Here is a 14,593-nt window from a genome sequence, read left to right as displayed (position 1 = left end):
TTTGTACTACATCTTGACATGAAGAAAGTGTTTCAATCCATCTTCCAGATGTCCTTTGCTTTTGTACATAGATACACTGTCATACCCAAGAGTTACAGATAACTATCAATTCCATACATGGGTATATTTCCGGAATACAACCCCGTGTCCTGATTGAGTGGCCACAACATGTCGAAATGAATGACTTCCTCCAAAATAGGACCTGGATCAGGACCCAAGAGCTCCTCTGCGCCGGGAAAAACGAGTCCCTCAACATTATCCCCGAAGTGGTTGTGGTGATCACCAGATAATCCCGGTATGGTGGATAGATCTAGGCCTGCTGTGGTGGCTATATTGGGTAGAGTGCTTTCTCCAACCGCATTGTTGGCTTGAGGCAAAGAAGTAGCAGCCCGAGGCCAATCCCATGAAACCGGTAATTGTGTCGACTGTGTAGACATATCCGCGGGTGCCATGGTAGTAGCGGTAGCTCCACTGTTATTGCGCCCACGACGTTGAGAAAGATGCGCTTTTCCCGAGAAAAGATCTTCTATCGGATCCTTCATGGTATAGGGTTTGTTCGTGGTCTCCAGCAAGCCATTCATCGACCGACGATCGGCAATTGTCTTCTGGAATGATTTAAGAATGTGTAGGTAACGAGCTGCTAGTATATCGGATTCGGCGAAATGCTGATGTAGGTAAATGGCCATTTGCGCGATCGAGTCATTCTCGGGGTTTTCGTAGACGTTGAAGAATGAATTTGTCAGTACAATGAGGGCAGCGATGAACATCCAGTTTCTAACAAAGACAAGGAAAGAAATTAGCAAATAAACTGCAATAGGAAATTAGAAGGGAACATACATTATAAAAGGATTCCTCCGCGGCAAACATCCCTTCACCCGAATCGTCTGCACAGCACGAATCATATGCGTCGCCGATCGGACGCAAGCAGCAGAGTATTTTTTGAGCTCAGGGTTCTCAGCTACGCGTATCTCGCTAGGAGAGCTTGCAACTGTCTCCGATGTATCTGGTGAGTTGTGAGCAGGAGGAGGGTTGCGTCTCCGTCGTTCCTGAGCAATAATCTTTTTAACGTGAAGTAGCAAAAATGGCCGAGTCAGAAGAATGATAGTATGGAAGTATGTCATCCACACATGCAATTGACCTATGGCTTTTCCCGGGTTATCGTCTGGCATGGGCGTTGGACGCCATTGTAATATCTCCGGTAGTGATTGTGTCCACTCGTGGATCTGAACTGCCACATTTCGTGCAATCTTTAACGACACTTTGCGTGATCGGTAAATTTGATGCAGGATATTACCATGTATCTGAGCTGCTTGTACGGATGAAAAGAGGGCTTCGAATTCAAAGTTTTCCACGGCTCCTGGGGACAAGTTTGTGAACCGGTCTTTGTGAGGGAAAAGCTCTTCGGAAATTTCTTCGTCTTGGATTGAAGTCGGTCGGCCAAGGCAGGATGCTAGAAATCGATCCATGATATAGAGGCTACGCCAGAGGAGAACTCTAAGTTCTATCAGCATCATTCGTCAATAATCTGCATCAAGAATAAGAATCTCACCTTGGTAGAGACATCGAGTGCTTGTCTGTCTCATCATATACTCGTTGTGTTTCGGCCCTATGCAATCCCAGCGCATATGCAAGTCGTACAGCCATGCCTAAAGAGTCAGCCGAGAAAGTTATCGTATACTTTCAAAGCAACGTACCAATATAGGCCCATGCCGTGTTTCTCTTCCCCACCGATAACATATACAAAGTCATAATTAGCAGGGCTTGGATAGATGCGAAATCACCGTCCTCTATCCCTGAAGCAGAGTCTTTGAGATGCCTTGCGCCCAGGAAGAACATCTCACTGCGATCGACGTTGTCCGAAAGCAATCTTTTGAGAATCGCGGCTTCTTTTGGTGACGGTTGAGCCGGAACGCAGCGTAGTTGAAGGCCTACCGCAAAAACAAGGTATAAAATGCACATCCATGACTGGTCTGCTGCGAGGGGATTCAGATATGTGCGTTCGACGCGTTGTTTGAAAACTTGTTCGTCGAATAGATGCAGCATTCCTTTTGTCTTTATACAAGTCAATAGCTATAGAGACAAGGATGTAATTAAAACGACTTACGTTGGTAAAGAATGAGTCTACCAGATACAACGCAGCTTCACGATCTGGAAGCGTAATTGCATACTGAAAAGTAACAGGTTGTGCCTGCATCGATGCCTCGAGGATATTGTGCCGATGTGGATCGACTGTAAACATCGAAGTCCCCATCACGCTACCAACAAGTTGGCGAATCGTCTGTAGATACGATAAGGGAGCGGAATCTCCAATGTAAACTTTTCACATATTAGTTAAGGATCTGTCTTCTCCCTGGAGTTCAAACATACGCATTCTTCCCTTGCCGTCGTCTAGCATTCGTGACATTCCCTGTAGCTCAGCTTCGTCGGTCTCATCCGATGCCTCATCACCCGTAGTCTGGTCGACTTGCGCCGAGACTGCTGTGCTCATGTTAAGTAAAGAATCTCGATTCCGTTGTTGTTGCTCATGCTGCAATTGAGTCATATTCTGCAAAACCTTTGCCGCTCGGTCTGGCGAATACTGAGCAGTGCTACTCAGATTAGCCGTGTAGCCACCATGAGGAGGTTGATCATGGTTTACACCACTCGGTGTCGTTGAATATCCTGTCCGGTTCGTCGCATCTGTATAACCAGCCACGTCATCCAACTTTCGTTTTTTGTTATTGGTAGGCTGGTCTGATGCGGTACTGGCTGATCCTGGAGGTTTTCCAGTGGCAGGCACAGGAGCGACGAAGAAACATTGGACTTGACGCTTGCTGCAGTTTGCACAAGGAAATGTACCATTGCACTATTTTAGACCGAAAAAATTAACATAGCCCAGTGTTGGTCTACGTGACTGATCATTTTACAGACATGTATGATGACAGGGGTCATACTTTTTGTTTTCGTCTTTTGCAGTTTTCGCACGCCTGGGCAGTTCGTATGCGATTTTCTGGAGCGACCCTTCGACGGGCCATGACGGCCTTGCCGCAAGTGAACGAAAGCGAGTGAAAAAAAAGTCGTTAGCTCAGAATCGTACACAGTCGCTGTGCAGGTCTGGCATCCGACAGGAACGGCTGACGGGTCTTTCGGATCGTGTCGACCGAGCCTCTACTTCCGAGTGTCGCGTTCTGATCGAATGGATGCATGCATTAGCGGGCTGAAACCGGTCGGAGTAGTTTCCTCTGTTAATGCTACGCACAAAGGTCTTGAATACGCGCCAGCTCGGGTGAGGGATGCGAAAAGACTGTTCAATTGACGGTGGAAGAGCCGAGTTTGTCCCCCGCAATTTCGGAGGCGTGAGGTCTGAATAAAGTGAAAAGCACACGCTGTGATTGGTGAAACCCGAGAAAGTGGGGCTCTCATACAATGTATTTTCTTCTATAGAACGTGATGCTCGAGTAAAATAGTTCTACAGTTCATCTATACTCTAGTCTAACATAATTACCTCGATAATCGTACATATACGTGTATTGAGGCTGTCGAAGATACGGCTCCAACCTAATTCGCAACCAACTCAACATTGGATCGGAGAGACGTCAAGTATTCGTCTACATGACACAACTATTCGGTCTTAGCACTCGCACTTTGAAGAAATTTACCATCTTTCATATCGCATATCAAGAACCAACCGTGGCCATTCATCATGCCATACATTGAAGTAAACCAAAAACGTCTCAACTACTCTGACTCCCACCCCAACGGGCCTCCAGCCGGTGGTCTAACCTACATCTTCATCCACGGCCTAGGCTCCTCCCAAAACTACTACGGCGGCGTAATCCCGCACCTAACACCAAACCACCGCTGCATAGCAATTGATACCTATGGCTCCGGAAGATCCGCTTTTACAGGGTTGAGCCAGTCTATTGACACTATTGCGGATGATGTTGTGAAGGTCATGGATGGACTCAAGGTGTCAAAGACTGTGCTTGTTGGTCATTCAATGGGAGGTACGACGGTTTTGCAGTGTGCAGCCAAGTATAGTGATCGAGTTGATGCGGTGGTGGCTATTGGGCCTGTGCATCCGACAGCTAGCACGGGGCAGGTTTTTGAGAAGAGGATTCAGATTGTGTCTGAAGGTATGCGATTGTTTCTTGAATATTGCCGAAAATTCGCTGACTTGCTGGCTACTTGAATAGATGGAATGGAACCAATGGCTAACACAATCCCCAACGCAGCAACCGGCTCAAAAGCCACCGCGTTACAGAAAGCGTTCATTCGAGAACTCATTCTCGGTCAATCGCCCGAGGGATACATCTCGCTCTGCCATGTTATTTCTGAAGCGACTGCGCCGGATTATGCTGCGATTAAGGCTCCGTTATCGATCATTGCTGGTGCTGAGGACAAGGCTGCACCGTTGGAAGGATGCAAGCATATTATCGCGAATGTGTCTAGCCCTATGAAGACGCTTGATGTTTTACCTGGAGTTGGACATTGGCATTGCATTGAAGCGAGTGATGAGGTTGGGAAATTGATTTTGAAGTTTACAAGATCGCATAGAGATTAAAAAACTAGAAGTTTAGTCAACGTGAATACTATGAGCAATTCTTTACATGTAGTTCCAGCTCTAAAATAGAAACTGGATGATATGAACATTTTTAGTACAAAATACATGTCAATACAACATTCACAACTCCGCAAATGACAACATCCCGCCCATGCTTAATCCCGCTCAAGAATCTCTGGCAACTAGCTTCACATCATAGGTTAATTCAGTAGAGGCTTTGGGATCACCTTTCCGAGGAACAAAATCCACGATCAAGGAATCCTTCACTGCAAAAACAGAGTCGTTGGTTAGGTACGGGTCTTTTCTGTCGAATATTTGCGTGACGAGGGGCTTGTATCCGTCGTGTGTGGCCTAGTCTGGTCAGATTATTGCTGCTTTCTTAATAGGAGAAAAGTATACTTACGAAGATATGGATGTGTGCGGGACGATAAGGGTGTCTGTCCATGAGCTGTAGCAATTTTCCTGCCGGGCCTATATATTGAGATAAGTACCATGGCCGTGTACGTAAAAGAGCAAATATACTAACCATCGTCAGGAACAGGATACGGTGTCGGCCTCAGACAATAAAACCAATACCTCCCATTCTCATCAGTCGTAAACTTCCCTCGCAGGTTATGCTCAACTTGATTCGAATCTTGCTGTTCATATAATCCATTGGTAGATGCCTGCCACACCTCCACAGTGGTGCCCGGGATAGGTTTCTTGGTCTTGTAATCCACTACTTGACCCTGCATAAAGACCATTTCTCCGTCGTCGACTCCGGTAACGACGATACTGTCGCCGTTTTGTCGGACCATTGTGTCTGCCCGGAAAAAGGGGCCGAGGATGGCTGTTGCAGTTGGCGCATCTGCTTCGGATGCTACTTTGTAGGTGATTTCATCTACTAACCTTCATCCGGTAAGAGTTGTTAGTATAGTATGATAAAAGTAATATCTTTTGACACCGCAACTTACGATTCAAGTCCGATAACATCACACAAAAGTTGTCCCTCATTACGTTTGGCATCACTCATTTGTCCTGCCCAGTTGATCATTTGTACACCTTGCATCCACTCATCGACCGTCAATTCATTCTCTCGCGCAAAATCGTGAATGTGTCGAATGAAGCCGCTCATCAACTGGCGTAGACGTGGGTTTGTCTTGGGACCCATGGCGTCGATAACGCGGTCGGTAAATGTGGGATCATATTGATGACCAGTCATTTTGATATTATCTTCTATTTCTCTCCTCTTGCTATAACGGTATTTCAAAGTGATAGTAGAATCTGCCAAAGAGTGATGTCCGTAAAGAATTCAAGTAATCTGAGCAGTCTAATTACATAGGTTGATCCAAGCTGGTCACCAGCTAGTCCGCCAGCTATAAATAAACAAGTCAAGCTTATGTCACAACTCAACAAAACGTCTTAGACGTCTGCGAATCGAGCACCATCGTACGACTCGACGTGGCGGATGTGTCGGTTGTTGCATTGGAACAACTCGGGTAAAGCACCGTGTTCCCCGCTTCGGATGTTTTCCCCTCATTATCTCCCCCCACAAAACTTCTTTCACAATATTCACAATGTTCAACGTTATGCCGGCTGGTCGCGTTTAAGTTATATGAACTGATGAGTTTTTCGGCAGTGTGATAATGTAGCGACGGTAGCGGGACAAAGGGTGCAAAGCAAAAGTGAACCATATCCTTCGGTAGACAGAGTAGCAGGACTTGAAGACTTGAATGTAATCACTCTGAAACGGGATATTCCATATCACTGTCCCCTTCCTCTTCCTCTTCCCCTACCCCCTCCTCTCAGTGCTTTCGGATTCTTCTTCTCTGCCAAATGTGACGGTAGTTCTTGGACGACGCGTCCATCTTCCCACAGAACACCCAGACCAGCTCTCCTTTCAACAACAAGATCAAAGAATTCAATAGGAACGGTCTTTGTCTCGCCGTCATCACCAAGGCTCATCCCTTCACTGAGAATAACGCCATTTTCACTTCGATAGAACGGACAACCAGCTTCCAATGCCCTGCGAAGGTTGATATAGATCAAGATCTCCGCATCTGACCGCATTCCTGAAATCACAGTTGCTTTCGATCTAGGGTCTAATGTTGCTAGCGGCGCATCTCGACCATTTGGGAATACCGCATCAAGTGTTGGACCAGTTGCAAAGTGCACCTGTAGTCTGCTCATAGGTCGTAGACCCCCGGACGCGAGGATCAAAGGCCATGCGCCATGGTAAGTACCATGTACAACTGTATGCGGAAGCTTCGTTGTGGCATCATCTTCCAGGCTCAATCTCTCCAGGAATAGCGCCGTGTCGACAACCTTCATACTATGGCCTTGTGTTGCTCGAATAAGAAAATGTGAGGGATCATTATCACTGACAGACAATGCATGCGCTGTCGCATTTTTCTGTTTTTCTTCCGAGGCAGCAGTGGCCACTACCGCCTCTTGCTGCTCTTGGCTCTCCTGTTTTCCGGCTTCAATGGTTTCTGGAGAAATGTAGAAGAGTGAAAATCGCTGTTTATCCGAGCTAGAGACTGCTTGTATAATTTCTGGTAATGTCGCATTTAGAGATTTCACCTTTCTCGTTTCGAGCTGCATGCTTCGTCAGAGGGAGATTTAGAAAGTAGAGGGCGTATTACGCACTAGATCTGCCACATTCACATATCCCTCCTTGCTGATCTTTAGATTCTCCCTTTCTGCAGAGTGTCGGAGCAAATGTGAAAGTGCTTTGGAGAGTACCACCTCGCGAGGCATCGGCCTGCCACCCCCTCGACGAGACATTGTCACAATAAAGCTGCTGATATTTCGGACCAGGGATGTATCGTTCTCTTCAAAGACTTGAATTGATTATAAGTTCCAGGTTTTTCCAGATGCTACAATTTCTTAGTATAAGATCACAGCAGGTCTAAATATCCCGTATCAGCATTGCGAACCTAAGAGATCAGAGTCATCATGACTCATAGGGCATACCTCGGCTCTGTGGCTAAGCAGTCTAGGCAACATTAATGTACATAGTACACAGAATCGTTGGCCGTATTTTTTCAATAAACATAAATCAATAGTCGCCAATCAGTATCTCGCAGATTGGATGGAAGAAAATAAGACTTGTTGGGTGTGGATGGCGACAAAGTGGGCCAGCCCCACCGACAAGTATTTATTCGTCCATTTTCGCTCCCAGGAGTCGAGTAAATAGACATCTCATACATCTGTAAAATCATATTAATTGAAATATTGAGTTTGTCAGCGCCTTCCTAAGTCGAATCGCGATTTCAGACTAAATAAGTCAAAATGAGCCAACGCCCATCTAAAAGGTCGCGATTGCATGGGTCAGACAGCGCAACTTTATCAGATGCTAGCTCCTCGTCTCAAGATGACGAGTCGAGAGTGTATAAAGTCGGCTACGTTGCCAAACTAGCAAGTAGAGGCTGTTTCATGCGCCGGTCATTCGCTGGCCCAATCCAGGCAGACATTGCGCTTTGCGAGCGACTCCTCCACGAATCAGTTGACATCCCTCCGGGCGTTTCGTTTGAGGATGAGTTTATAGACAGGTTTCGTAAATCATCGCGAGATCAACCAAAAGAATGGGTTCTCACGGAAGTACATCCATTGCTCGTTCCGCCCATTGAAGAGCAATACGTTGAAGAGACGGTTATACTGGAAAAAACGGTTGATGTCTACTGTAAGGAGTGGCTCAACGTAGATTCAATCTACGGCCCTCGCCCTGTGCCGGATCAAGCACGGGGATTGAAGTGGTCGGTATTCTCAGATAGCCAGCGGCAAAAGCTCAAATATCATCCAGAGGAAACTTCCCCGTTCACGGCGCGAGAGGACATGCTTTTCCCATATTTGACGACACAAGTCGAATGCGGGAACCGGGCTCTGATGATTGCAGAGCGGAAAAACATGCAATGCATGTGTATTGCTATGCGAGCGTTGTGTAGTGTCGCCCAAACAGCCAATTACTTGGAAAAGGTGCATCGTAAAATCCTCGGGTTTTCTGTCTCATATGATTCGGAACGCCTCAAAATAAATGGTTACTATCCCGAAATTGAAGATGGCGAGGTCGCGTTCTATCAGTGGCCAATTGCATCGCTCGACTATTGGAACAAACACGATAAATGGGCAAGTTATCGTTTCGTAAAGAACCTTGATTGTAAATTCCTCCCTATTCACACCAAGCGAGTTATGGATTTACTAGCAGAGATCCCGGTACCCAAAGACTTTCTTGACGAGGCCGACAATGAGGATGATATTGATTCGCAAGAACGAAGCATTGCATCTCAGGATCTGTCGAATCTGCAAAACATGCTTCATACGCTGAAGCGGCAATCGGAGGATCGGGAAGCTCGACATGCGAAACATCTAGCCCAATTCAGTAGGGAAGTGATAGGAAATTTAGGGCGGCAGGAGGATTTTCTTACTCAACTACAGCAGCAGAAAGAGCGAGAAGAAGAGGTGCTCTCCCAAATCGAGGAAAATATCGTCGAGCGGAAAGCTCGTCACGAAAAGCTCCTTGCCCAATTTGCGCAAACTATGTCAGAGAAGAGAACGCTATGCCAAAACTTGCTCCCTATAGCAAATGAGAAAATGGCAGAGGCAATGGCACACGATGATTCAAATCTTGCTCATATGGAAGGGCAGGAGGAGCAGATGATACGACGAATTGAAACATCAAGTTAGCCCTTTATCTTTCTGTACCATGCTAAGATGCACGGTTTAGAACTAAACTATTCATACGAAATTTGGCGCATTTACGTTCTTGGTCATCAATGTTTTCTTTTTGCGATTCGTGGTAACCAAATTGGATTAATTAAAGAGCAGAGCTGATATACATTTTGAATCTATGTTACAGGTTTATTTAATGAACCATCCTCATTCGTCTTGGTCAAAAAGCGAACCATTTGTCCAGAGCAGCTTTCGCTGCGTCTATATCCGGTTTCTCATCATCTTCTATAGCCCAAGCAGCAAAACCATCAGGTCGAACAATCACAGCCCCAATACCGCGCCTATCCTTTGCAGACAAATTCAAATAATCGATTCCAGCTCCATACTGTCCTTCAGCCAACTCCTTGAGCGCCACGTTATCCTGAAAGTCAATAATCAGACCTCTTCCAGCAGCCATTTTACTGCCCAGCCTTGAGCCATCCTCGAATTCGAAATCCGGTACACTACTTCCGACGAGAGGGTGTACGGTCTTGCCGTCGTTCGCGTCGAGATTGTACCGCCCCGTCAGGCCCCAGAAGCGATCCAGGAACATGTTCATCCCGTCGGGTGTATCAATGATCTCGGAGATCAGATTGCGATTTGCCCTGCCAAAAGGCCCTGGTTGCAGTATCGAGACTTGAGCGCGTGTCCAGTCGAGTGCCCATGCTGCGATGGGATGACGTTCGGTTTCGTATGTGTCCAGTAAATCTAGGTTTGCTGCAGCATTATCGTTGCTAGCCTCATATCGTAGTGTTGCAGCTAGCTTCCAACCCAGGTTGAAGGCATCACCCAGACCCAAATTCAAGCCTTGAGCTCCAAGTGGCGAGTGAATATGCGCAGCGTCGCCAGCAAGTAGAATCCGGCCCTTGCGATAGGTAGCTGCTTGCATACAGCGGTCAGTGTACGAGGATGCATAGTGCACTTTTTCAATTTTCAGGTCCGTGATGCCTGTCACTCGGTTGAAAACTTCCTGGAGGTGTTCTCTTGTGATTTTCTGCGTGCGATCATATGCACCATCATCAAAGTCGAATAAATGCATGCTGTTCTGCCTGATGCTGACATACATACCATTTTCAGTAGGATTGAATCCCGGCTTTAATTTCTCCGGATGGTCAAGCTCGCAATGAACAGCATAGCCTGTGAATTTAGCTGCTGTCCCCTTAAAATCAAACCCTGCAGCTCTGCGAATTGCGCTTCGACCACCATCACATCCTACTAACCACTTGCCGGTAAATGATTCATGCGATTCTCCAGCCTCTACCGTAACACTCTTGTCGTCCTGTGCCGCGATATTTTGCACACCGTGGCCCCTGAGTACAGTCACGCCCAACTTCTCGGCTTGCTTGTTGAGAAGCATCTCCACCTGCTGAAGAGTCGTCGGGGKTGGCATCAACCCCGGACCCGGAAGACGATACTTCCAACGATCTAATTCGAGTTTGTTCGCGTTGAGGCCAATACCACCAAAATGACCACCGAATTGGAAACCGGCGGTTTTCTCGGGCCCTAAGGCCCGTTTGTCGAGATCGATGAGTTCGCCTAACAGGCCGCGGCGATAGAGGGATTCGACTGATGGTGTGTTCAAGCCCCGAAAACCTAAGGGGGCGTCTTTGAATGGGTTCTCGAGCTTGGTGTCTTGCTCGAGGACTAGGACGGAGGCGCGTGCTAGACCTAGTTCGCAAGCCAGAAAGAGGCCGACGGGTCCTCCGCCGACAATGATAACGTCGTAGAGTTTATTCATGTTAAACGTTTGATAAGCAAAAACAAGTATATATCATTTTGATCATTTTTGAATAATGTCGGGGGACTTGGACGTCCTTTTATAATTCCATCCACCCTGGCCTCCTGTACCTAGGTAGGCAACCAAGTGAATGAAGCCATTTTGACCCACCGCGCTCGACTTCTCATCAAGTCACGAACTTGGTTCTCTGTCTAAAGTTCGGTGATTCGAGAAAAAACTACTTAAGAAGGATCTGGCACAGTCCGATTTTAAAGACTTCGGGAGTTGATAACTTCCCGAGCGCGCAGCCGTTCGGGTTTTGGCGGACCCCGAATGAGCCACCAACTGTTCTGGCGTCTGATTGGACAAGACTGTGCCGTACGTTGATGAACAAGCCTGTTCAGTAAGAACCCTAGATATAATCACGACGCACATTTTATTTAATACCGCTAAACAGACTCCAAAGCCCAACCCATAAGCTGCTTAAGCAAGTCCCGAAACGTACCATGTTCCTCCAACTCCGCCATGATCAAATGCAACATCTTCATCGCCACCCCCCTCAGAAACCAACAAAACCGTTCCGCCATCGCAACCAGTAATAACCACTGCGCAAACACTATTAGCGCAGCGGGACTCTTCTCAGTCACCAAAAGCTCAGTAAACCGACCCGATACCTTTTCCAACCACTTCTCCAGTCCCATCCAGGCGCTGCCTGCATCGTTTGCGTCGTAGGTTTGACGGCAGCAATCGATAAGTGCGCCGATGGCAGACATAACAGCCAGAAAGTCGATGGGTGCGTTTGGTCTGCCGAGTTTTTCGGCCATTTGGTAGGGGAGATTAGAGAAGTGCTCTAGGAGGACGCCCCTGGAGATGTCAGTGCGTATTACAGCATTTGAACTTGCGAGGTGCGTTGGGGTTTGCCTGCACGTATCCATCATTAGGGTATCGTTATCAACCATTGAGATACGTATAGAGTCCGGATTGGCACAACCCCGCAGAGTCATCACAAAGGACTGCAGAGAAATGGATTCAGGTGCAGAGTCAGACGTCCACATACATAATCGTTGTATGTAGGTCATCCGAGCACCCATTCCTATAGTCTCGACGGCATCACTCTCACCCAAGCAGGCATTCTTCATATTGCTCCTTCCGGCTAGAAATCCTTGATAGAACTGTATTGAACGTTCTTGATGTATGCTTTTGACATCCTTGTCTTCTGAAAGCACGGCCAAATGGCTCGCAGAGATAGATAGTAGACCAAACATCAACCAGCGCAGGTTAAGAGCTTGTGATACAACATCTGTCTGCCAATACTTCGCGGGGTTCTGATCTCCGGCGGGAAGTGTGTGACTTGTCGTGGTCATGAAATAGTAGAAATACCTCAGTTTCTCCAGGTCTAGATCTAACCCTGAACCTGAATCGGATATAACAGGTTGCATATGAAGTCCCGGCATAATCACCGAGTTTGAGCTTTGATGCCTCTGTGCTCCATCACCAGGTGGTGATTTTCTTAAAACTTCAACATACCTAACCTTCGTCCCCCGAAAGAACGTCTGCATATGCACAGCGGAAGCATAACCCTCCGGCAAATCCGTCAGCCCGTGACTCTCACTCCAATGCCTTCGCATGCGCTTCACACTCGCATACAAACTCCCACAACCCCCCCTTGCCGTACATTTATACCCATCAATGACCGGCAATCCATCCACAGGCTCACACGGCTCAGTCGGGAAACGCACACCACCCGCTTCCGGAATCTCCAGCTCTGAAATTGCAGATAAGAGTTGCTGTCGCTCTCCGCGATAGATTTTGTGGCGTAGTAGGTGGCTGTCCACGGCGTGTTTTTGGATTGCGTATTTGCATTCCAGGCAGATGAGGAGTTTGTGCTGGGCGTTGTAGTGAAGTAAATCACCCGCGCCGACGGGGGCATTCATACTGTAGAAATTGCGAGGAACGCATAGTAGAGAGGCGAATCAGACCTCTGGTACCGGGTTGAATGGGAAGTGGAATATTATATGTGATTCGATCAAGAAATTTTTGGATGACAGATACTGGATATAGAAGATTGATATGAGTGGGTCTTTGGTAAAAAAACAGCGGACACGAAATACGAACGAATACGGAGTGTTTGCGCCAGAAAATCGGTAATTCTAGATGCGATACGTATCGTATTCACATATCTTTCGGAACGGCATATGCGGTTCCAGCTCATCCATTTGGAGCAATTATCGTAGAATCGTGGAATCATGAGAGAAATGAGAATTATTACTAATGATCGTGTGCTGTTTCATGATGGCTTTGAAATATACAGAGATGGATGTCAAGTATAAATATACGGTTTACACACGACAAGTAATCATGTAGAACCATCGTTTTATCGCAATTCCTTCTCCAGATAACTCCCATCAAAGAAAACCAAATGGCATCAAACAAAGCTGCATGGCTACACAAAGCCGGCACTTCCCTGGAGGTCGGTGATGCGCCTATGCCAATTCCAGGCCCGAATGAGATCGTTGTTCAAAACTCTGCCATTGCCATCAATCCGCTAGATACCCATATGCAGGATGCTGGAGTTTTCGTTCAGCAATGGCCTGCTATCTTTGGCTGTGACGTGGCTGGCACAGTGTACGAGGTCGGGTCGGAAGTAGAGCGTTTCAAGAAGGGTGATCGTGTCATTGGGTATTTTCTCTATGCAAGCTTTGTTTGATTGGTAATAACGATAGTATAGGCATGCAATCAATCTAGTAACTGGAAAGCCTCGAGACGGAGCGTTTGCTCTGTACACAGCTGTGCCAGAGGACAAGGCTGCTATCCTTCCCGATGCCATTTCTTTCAAAGACGGGGTAGTAGTGGCTTTTGCTATCGAAGCCGCCGTCTGCGCGCTCTCAGTCAAGCAGCCCGGTGTCGCAATGCCTGGTGTATCTACCCCTGCTCTCGGCCTACCGTACCCATCTCTGGATTCCGTGTCTTCGAACAAGGTCCTTATCGTATACGGTGGTTCCTCCTCAGTCGGTTCGATGACAACCCAATTAGCAACCGCGGCAGGCATAAAAGTGATCTCAATCGCAAGTGAGCGCAACTTTGATCTCTGCAAGAGCTGCGGCGCGACTGAAGTGTTTGATTACCATGAGCCTTCATTCGTCGAAAACGTAATCGCAGCAGCTTCAGAAACTAGAAGAGAACTCGTGGGTATCTTTGATGCTATTTCTACGCCAGAAACGTACGCAAACGATTTTGTCATACTCGAAAAATTGGGCGGAGTCCATCTGGCCTGTGTCCATCCTCCGCCAGCAGATGTTCCAGCAAACCTCAAAGCAGGTATGATCTTTGCGGTGGATAATGTTGCTACTCCGGTTTGGAGAGACTATGTCACCCCGGCCTTGCAGGCGGGAAAACTCAAATGCCTTCCACCCCCTACCGTTGTTGGTAAGGGCTTGGAGTATATTGACGAGGCTCTCAAGAAGTGTAAAGCGGGTGTTAGCGCGACGAAGTTGGTGGTTGAGCTTTAATCTCTTCATGTTATAGTATAATTATCTCAATGCCATTTAGAATGAAACGATTTGACATATACACTTGTAAAATGTCGGCATATCACGCTTAGTAAAGCAAGGATATCAATATGTCATCGTCGCAGTCATAGATCG

General features: G+C 47.1%; 7 protein-coding genes across 7 annotated transcripts; 3 read left to right on the top strand and 4 right to left on the bottom strand.

Annotated features, from left to right (window-relative positions):
- Positions 1-92: 92 nt before the first annotated feature.
- Positions 93-2,931, bottom strand: BHQ10_000335 (uncharacterized protein; the record flags this gene model as incomplete). The annotated part of the gene is made up of 7 exons (XM_040875596.1): positions 93-774; positions 838-1,494; positions 1,550-1,646; positions 1,695-2,052; positions 2,105-2,316; positions 2,368-2,845; positions 2,911-2,931. The coding sequence occupies 7 exons, from the start codon at positions 2,929-2,931 to the stop codon at positions 93-95; spliced, it is 2,505 nt and encodes an 834-aa protein (XP_040728840.1).
- A 751-nt stretch (positions 2,932-3,682) lies between these two features.
- On the top strand, positions 3,683-4,543 carry BHQ10_000334 (uncharacterized protein; the record flags this gene model as incomplete). Its single annotated transcript, XM_040875585.1, has 2 exons — positions 3,683-4,115; positions 4,176-4,543. The coding sequence occupies 2 exons, from the start codon at positions 3,683-3,685 to the stop codon at positions 4,541-4,543; spliced, it is 801 nt and encodes a 266-aa protein (XP_040728839.1).
- Positions 4,544-4,708: 165 nt separating this feature from the next.
- On the bottom strand, positions 4,709-7,309 carry BHQ10_000333 (uncharacterized protein; the record flags this gene model as incomplete). The annotated part of the gene is made up of 6 exons (XM_040875574.1): positions 4,709-4,894; positions 4,947-5,014; positions 5,070-5,431; positions 5,497-5,806; positions 6,319-7,120; positions 7,172-7,309. 6 exons carry the CDS (start codon positions 7,307-7,309, stop codon positions 4,709-4,711), a joined length of 1,866 nt encoding a protein of 621 aa, XP_040728838.1.
- Positions 7,310-7,816: 507 nt separating this feature from the next.
- BHQ10_000332 (uncharacterized protein) lies at positions 7,817-9,208 on the top strand (the record flags this gene model as incomplete). The annotated part of the gene is made up of 1 exon (XM_040875563.1): positions 7,817-9,208. One exon carries the CDS (start codon positions 7,817-7,819, stop codon positions 9,206-9,208), a length of 1,392 nt encoding a protein of 463 aa, XP_040728837.1.
- A 205-nt stretch (positions 9,209-9,413) lies between these two features.
- BHQ10_000331 (uncharacterized protein) lies at positions 9,414-10,970 on the bottom strand (the record flags this gene model as incomplete). The annotated part of the gene is made up of 1 exon (XM_040875552.1): positions 9,414-10,970. One exon carries the CDS (start codon positions 10,968-10,970, stop codon positions 9,414-9,416), a length of 1,557 nt encoding a protein of 518 aa, XP_040728836.1.
- Positions 10,971-11,398: 428 nt separating this feature from the next.
- BHQ10_000330 (uncharacterized protein) lies at positions 11,399-12,883 on the bottom strand (the record flags this gene model as incomplete). Its single annotated transcript, XM_040875541.1, has 2 exons — positions 11,399-11,813; positions 12,477-12,883. 2 exons carry the CDS (start codon positions 12,881-12,883, stop codon positions 11,399-11,401), a joined length of 822 nt encoding a protein of 273 aa, XP_040728835.1.
- Positions 12,884-13,368: 485 nt separating this feature from the next.
- BHQ10_000329 (uncharacterized protein) lies at positions 13,369-14,458 on the top strand (the record flags this gene model as incomplete). Its single annotated transcript, XM_040875529.1, has 2 exons — positions 13,369-13,628; positions 13,678-14,458. The coding sequence occupies 2 exons, from the start codon at positions 13,369-13,371 to the stop codon at positions 14,456-14,458; spliced, it is 1,041 nt and encodes a 346-aa protein (XP_040728834.1).
- Between the last annotated feature and the right edge of the window lie 135 nt (positions 14,459-14,593).

This window comes from Talaromyces amestolkiae (assembly GCF_001896365.1).
Source record: "Talaromyces amestolkiae strain CIB chromosome Unknown scaffold1.1, whole genome shotgun sequence".
Lineage (NCBI taxonomy): Eukaryota > Fungi > Ascomycota > Eurotiomycetes > Eurotiales > Trichocomaceae > Talaromyces > Talaromyces amestolkiae.
The sequence above is the reverse complement of the archived record's forward strand: the minus strand, read 5'-3'. Positions and strand labels throughout refer to the sequence as shown.